Genomic DNA, 6,625 nt, shown 5'->3' on the forward strand with positions numbered 1-6,625 from the left:
TCTAGCCATTTGTTTAAGAGTCTTAATGAAACCTGTATAGAGAGAAATGTAATAAATGAGTTTGCTATTCCTCTTGCTGATTGTAATTCAGAAAACTATCATTGTCCCGGTATTCTCTGTTTAAAAAAAATGTATTTATTATTTACTTTATTTGACTGTGTTTTTAGTAACTTTAGACATGTTTCCTCTGTCATTAGAAGGATATTTGTAAAAATGCAGTCTAACGTGGCCTGATCCCTTGGGAGTGGTTCAATACCTCGATCCAGACAGGACCATAACACTGTCTTATACAGACAGGACCATAACACTGTCTTATACAGACCATAACACTGTCTTATACAGACAGGACCATACCACTGTCTTATACAGACCATAACACTGTCTTATACAGACCATAACACTGTCTTATACAGTCAGGACCATAACACTGTCTTATACAGACAGGACCATAACACTGTCTTATACAGACAGGACCATAACACTGTCTTATACAGACAGGACCATAACACTGTCTTATACAGACCATTACACTGTTCACCAAGACGGGGTAGAGTAAAATACTGTATGGAAGAAACTGATTCGATTCAAACCACAACGAGTCAAACCACAACGAGTCAAACCACATGTAGCTTAATCATCATTATCCTTGTAAAATACATGTTTAAATAAAATGTGCCAAAACATGACATTAAACTCTTTATATAACAATAAAAAAACACAAAAATACAAAATAGTCCAAAAGATCTCATAGATAGCACATCACATAGAGGTATAGGTGTTCCATAGCTTCTATAGACACCACGGGGAAGAATGACGTGTTGGAGGCCACGGGGAAGAATGACGTGTTGGAGGCCACGGGGAAGAATGACGTGTTGGAGGCCACGGGGAAGAATGACGTGTTGGAGGCCACGGGGAAGAATAACGTGTTGGAGGCCACGGGGAAGAATGACGTGTTGGAGGCCACGGGGAAGAATGACGTGTTGGAGGAGGAGATTAAAGAAGAAGAGAGCTACAGTACTGTGGAAGGTGAGGAGAGACATGAGAGGTGAGGAGAGACATGTTCTCAGTGGGAGGTGAGGAGAGACGTGTTCTCAGTGAGAGGTGAGGAGAGACGTGTTCTCAGTGAGAGGTGAGGAGAGGATGAAGCGCCTTGCTCAACCCGGGATGGAAACTAAACCAGCCCGCCAGATCGGGCTAGTACTTTTCAGATCGGGCTAGTACTTTTCAGATCGGGCTAGTACTTTTCAGATCGGGCTAGTACTTTTCAGATCAGGCTAGTACTTTTCAGATCGGGCTAGTACTTTTCAGATCAGGCTAGTACTTTTCAAATCGGGCTAGTACTTTTCAAATCGGTCTAGTACTTTTCAGATCCGGCTAGTACTTTTCAGATCGGGCTAGTACTTTTCAGATCGGGCTAGTAGAAAATGTGCCACACTAGCCCGCCAGGACGGTCTAAAGTTTGTCCTTAGAAATATTGCATGGCACAGACTTTTGAGCCGATTGTTACCCAGGGTTACAAGCCAGTACCCCAAAAAGTTCAGTCCCTGTGTATAACTAACTCCTACGGTCGTTGTCATGCCACACAGCACCAACAGGTCTGGGACCAGGCTAGGAAGGACGAACATTGTAGGCCTACCACGTCATAACATCAACTACTAGCTACTAACATCACACACACTGACTCACTGCTCAGGTCAACGTTTACATTTTAAAAAAAATACACAAATCACTTTATTCCTTGAGGGGGGAAAAAAACAAGGTAGAAAAAAAAGGAATTTGTTGTTCTTGATGGCTAACAGGCCCTGGTTGTGATCGTGACCTCTCTTTTTTCCATCATCCGTCGTTCGCGCCCTCGTTTAGTCTGTGAAGCGCTGGCAGGCTTTCTTCCAGCGACAGGCCGTGCACCACTGCTCTTTGTGCTCCACTCCGTACACCTTACGACACTTCTTAGCCTCCCCTCGTCCCTTCCTACAGGGATGAAACACAAGAAACGTTTTTGCCTCCCATCGTCCTTTCCTACAGGGATGAAACACAAGAAACGTTTCAGCCTCCCCTCGTCCCTTCCTACAGGGATGATACACAAGAAACGTTTCAGCCTCCCCTCGTCCTTTCCTACAGGGATGAAACACAAGACACGTTTCAGCCTCCCCTCATCCCTTCCTACAGGGATGAAACACAAGAAACGTTTCGGCCTCCCCTCGTCCCTTCCTACAGGGATGAAACACAAGAAACGTTTCAGCCTCCCGTCGTCCTTTCCTACAGGGATGAAACACCACCCAGCAAACCAGGAACAGTCCCAGAACATTATGACATTCTCTTAATCAAATAAGAATCAAATAGGTCTGTTTTTAATGTTGTTCATAGTATATGTGATTTAGGTTTAACGTAATATTCCCATTGATGTTCACACAATATACATTTTAACTTGTTTTGGAGGTCTTCTGAAGATTTAGAAAATTGTATATTTAAGTTTAGTTTAATATTACCACAACATTCTCAGCATGTAAATGAAAGAATATTGGAATACATCCCTATTACTGTTCTCACCAGATATAATTGCAATTCGCATTAGAGGACTGTATAGAGCCCCACAGTGGCGGTGTCATAATACCCATAAAACCTAGCGGTCAAACAGGGAAATGGTTCCAATCGTTTTTTCCCCCCATTCATTTTTAAAATGTGTAGGCTTATCCATTTAAATCTCTCTAGGACAAGGTGACTTTTATCAATATATTCGGCTCTATTTCCTCTCAGATTTGAAAAATGCTAATTAGCATCAAAGTAGACATCATGCAAGACGACAAATCCCTGCCAGCTCCTGCACGTCATCTCTAACTGACACCTTTGCTAACAGGTATTGTGTCAATTTAAAACTTGCAATGTTTTATGTTGCAAATTTATTCATTATTAAATTTAGCTAACATTACATAGTTAATCCAGAGATTGTTACCTTTGACTCGATTCTTCAGTCTCACCCAGATCATCATGGTATTTGTAGTAGCAACATTACCAGCTAATTAGCATTTAATTTTTCTGAGGTAAATACAGGCGAATATATTGATAAAAGTCACCTTGTCCTAGAGAGATTTACACAGTTATCAATATGTCACGCCAGGGTGAGCCGACACGAAACACAGCCCTTATTTTAAGTGTAGTTGTTCCTAGATGTGGGCTGTGTTTCGTGTCGGCTCACCCTGGCGTGACATATTGATAACTGCGTAAATCTCTCTAGGACAAGGTGACTTTTATCAATATATTCTAAAAAAAAATGTGGGTAAAATAAATGTTGGAAGAAATGATGACAGGCTAGGGAACCAAACATCGCAGGTTCAAACCCCACGTGCGCCTGTTGTCAACACGTGAAGTATATAAGAAAACATGGGTGTGTTTGTACCATAAAAATGCTCTTCAAATGTCCTGTGAATGAAATTGAAACGTGTCTCCGTATCGCCTACAATACAGTTATCAAACGCAAATCGCCATTCAATTCAATGATGGGACGGGGATGTAATTCCAATATGTTTTAAGGTAGCTACAAATTTGCATGCTGGGAATGTTTGGTATTATTATGTTAAATTTAAATATAACAATTTCGAAATGTTCTGAGGACCTCAAAAACAAGGTAAAAATGAATATTGTGTGAACATCGATGGAATATTACGTTAAACCTAAATCAAATCTGCGATGAAAGTAATGAAAACTTACTTATTTCATGATTACAACATTAAGGGAACGTCCCGTGCCAACCTAACTTAAACATTGTATGAATGTCGTCACTGTTGAGGAACATATCTCTCGTAATGTATCCGCACTGTTCCCACTGCCTAATCAAATATTCTGGGAACCTTTAAAGAACTCAGAAAGGCATTTCTGTCAACAATCTTGCAACATCAAAGGATAGTTTTTTTTACACCCTGATACAAATATTATCTTAATGTCAGCACAGCTGGACAGTTTTGCTCTTTTTGGGAACCAATTTCTCGTCCTAAACCCCACAATGTTCTACACAACTTAAATAAATGTTTTCGGGACTTTTAAAGAATTTAAAAAAAAAATTGTTCTGGGAATGTTCTAACAACATCAGGCAAATGTTTCTTTTTGCAACCTAAAATAAACATTGTAGAATTATCCACACAACTGGACAGTTTTGGTGTTTTTGGGAACATATCATTCTTGATGTCCCCAAAATGTTTCCACAACCTAATGAAACATTCTGAGCTTTAAAGAACAGATTAAATGTGTTCTAAGAACGTTCTTACAACATCAGGTTCTATACAAACATTCTGAGAACCTTTAAAGAACAGATTAAATGTGTTCTAGGAACGTTCTTACAACATCAGGTTCTATACAAACATTCTGAGAACCTTTAAAGAACAGATTAAATGTGTTCTAGGAACGTTCTTACAACATCAGGTTCTATACAAACATTCTGAGAACCTTTAAATAACAGATTAAATGTGTTCTAGGAACGTTCTTACAACATCAGGTTCTATACAAACATTCTAAGAACCTTTCAAGAACAGATTAAATGTGTTCTAGGAACGTTCTTACAACATCAGGTTCTATACAAACATTTTATAATTATCACTACGACGAGACGTTTTTTTTTGTGTTATGAGAACATTTGCCGCGACCTAACAAATGTTCTGGGAACCTTCACAGAACCAATTTTGGTTTTCTGGGAAGACACAATCAAGGTGGAGATAATTGTAAACCCAATACATACAGTATGGTGATAGAAAAGGAATATGATCTACCAGTACAAGAGAAAAGACCGTGTTAGAGAGAATACGATTAGAGAGACACATTCTCCTTCATGTTTCTTATCTAGCTAACTAATCATGTCCTCTCGTCCCATTGGGAGAGGTGTGGAGTGTACAGACAGAGATAGAAGAGAAAGATAGAGGGGCTATAAGAGAGGAGAGATAGTTGAGACAGTGGGGAGAGGAGAGATAGTTGAGACAGAGGGGAGAGGAGAGATAGTTGAGACAGAGGAGAGATCGTTGAGATAGTTGAGACAGAGGAGAGGAGAGATAGTTGAGACAGGGGGGAGAGGAGAGATAGTTGAGACAGGGGGGAGAGGAGAGATAGTTGAGACAGGGGAGAGGAGAGATAGTTGAGACAGGGGAGAGGAGAGATAGTTGAGACAGAGGAGAGATAGTTGAGACAGAGGGGAGAGGAGAGATAGTTGAGACAGAGGGGAGAGAAGAGATAGTTGAGACAGGGGGGGAGAGGGGAGATAGTTGAGACAGAGGAGAGATAGTTGAGACAAAGGGGAGAGGAGAGATAGTTGAGACAGGGGAGAGAGGAGAGATAGTTGAGACAGGGGGGAGAGGAGAGATAGTTGAGACAGGGGGGAGAGGAGAGATAGTTGAGACAAAGGGGAGAGGAGAAATAGTTGAGACAGAGGGGAGAGGAGAGATAGTTGAGACAGAGGAGAGAGGAGAGATAGTTGAGACAGGGGGGGAGAGGGGAGATAGTTGAGACAGAGGAGAGATAGTTGAGACAAAGGGGAGAGGAGAGATAGTTGAGACAGGGGAGAGAGGAGAGATAGTTGAGACAGGGGGGAGAGGAGAGATAGTTGAGACAGGGGGGAGAGGAGAGATAGTTGAGACAAAGGGGAGAGGAGAGATAGTTGAGACAGGGGGGAGAGGAGAGATAGTTGAGACAGGGGAGAGGAGAGATAGTTGAGACAGGGGAGAGAGGAGAGATAGTTGAGACAGAGGAGAGATAGTTGAGACAGAGGGGAGAGGAGAGATAGTTGAGACAGAGGGGAGAGGAGAGATAGTTGAGACAGGGGGAGAGGAGAAATAGTTGAGACGGGGGAGAGGAGAGATAGTTGAGACAGAGGAGAGAGGAGAGATAGTTGAGACAGAGGAGAGAGGAGCGATAGTTGAGACAGGGGGGAGAGGAGAGATAGTTGAGACAGGGGGGAGAGGAGAGATAGTTGAGACAGAGGAGAGATCGTTGAGATAGTTGAGACAGAGGAGAGGAGAGATAGTTGAGACAGGGGGGAGAGGAGAGATAGTTGAGACAGAGGAGAGAGGAGAGATAGTTGAGACAGAGGGGAGAGGAGAGATAGTTGAAACAGAGGGGAGAGGAGAGATAGTTGAGACAGAGGGGAGAGGAGAGATAGTTGAGACAGAGGGGAGAGGAGAGATAGTTGAGACAGAGGGGAGAGGAGACGAGAGGGGAGGCTAAATGGTGCTTAACTAAAGAAGAGGAGCAAGGAGAAGAGGAGCGAGGAGAAGACAAGAGAGAGGAGAGGAGAAGAGAGGGTACACGGTGACTACCTGAAGGAGCATTGAGAGCGTGATGGAGAGGCTGCTCTCATGGTGGTTAGCCTGTTGGTGGCGCTGTTCTGTTGAAGCCACTGTTCTCCCACACTCACAGACCTGCAGCGACCCCTCACCACCTGTAGTGGGCAAAAGATAGGAAGCAGGGGGAGGGGAGAAGAGAAGAGGAGGGAGTGGGAATACTTATTTTTAGATAAGTATGGCATCTCTTGTCATAAGAAATCATTAAATAGTCACAATTAATATCACATCCAGCTGTTGTCCTACTGGTGCTCTGCTGGAGATAGGTATCAGGAGATAGGTATCAGGAGAAAGATATCAGGAGATAG

The 6,625-nt window shown here is 42.5% G+C and overlaps 1 protein-coding gene across 4 annotated transcripts in view; it reads right to left on the reverse strand.

Moving 5' to 3' along the window:
- Positions 1 to 683: 683 nt before the first annotated feature.
- The window catches only part of LOC139414895 (zinc finger protein 395-like), a 15,408-nt gene continuing 9,466 nt past the window's right edge, over positions 684 to 6,625 (reverse strand). For 2 of the 4 annotated variants that reach the window (XM_071162498.1, XM_071162501.1), the window contains exons 9-10: positions 6,294 to 6,415; positions 684 to 1,968 (exon numbers count right to left, since the gene is read on the reverse strand). In XM_071162498.1, coding sequence (XP_071018599.1) covers positions 1,857 to 1,968; positions 6,294 to 6,415 — 234 coding nt within the window. In that variant the 3' untranslated portion in view covers positions 684 to 1,856. Of the gene's footprint in view, positions 2,017 to 6,293; positions 6,416 to 6,625 lie in introns of all 4 variants that reach the window. The other 2 variants (XM_071162499.1, XM_071162497.1) reach the window with 2 other exon arrangements.

This window comes from Oncorhynchus clarkii, chromosome 8 (assembly GCF_045791955.1).
Source record: "Oncorhynchus clarkii lewisi isolate Uvic-CL-2024 chromosome 8, UVic_Ocla_1.0, whole genome shotgun sequence".
NCBI lineage: Eukaryota > Metazoa > Chordata > Actinopteri > Salmoniformes > Salmonidae > Oncorhynchus > Oncorhynchus clarkii.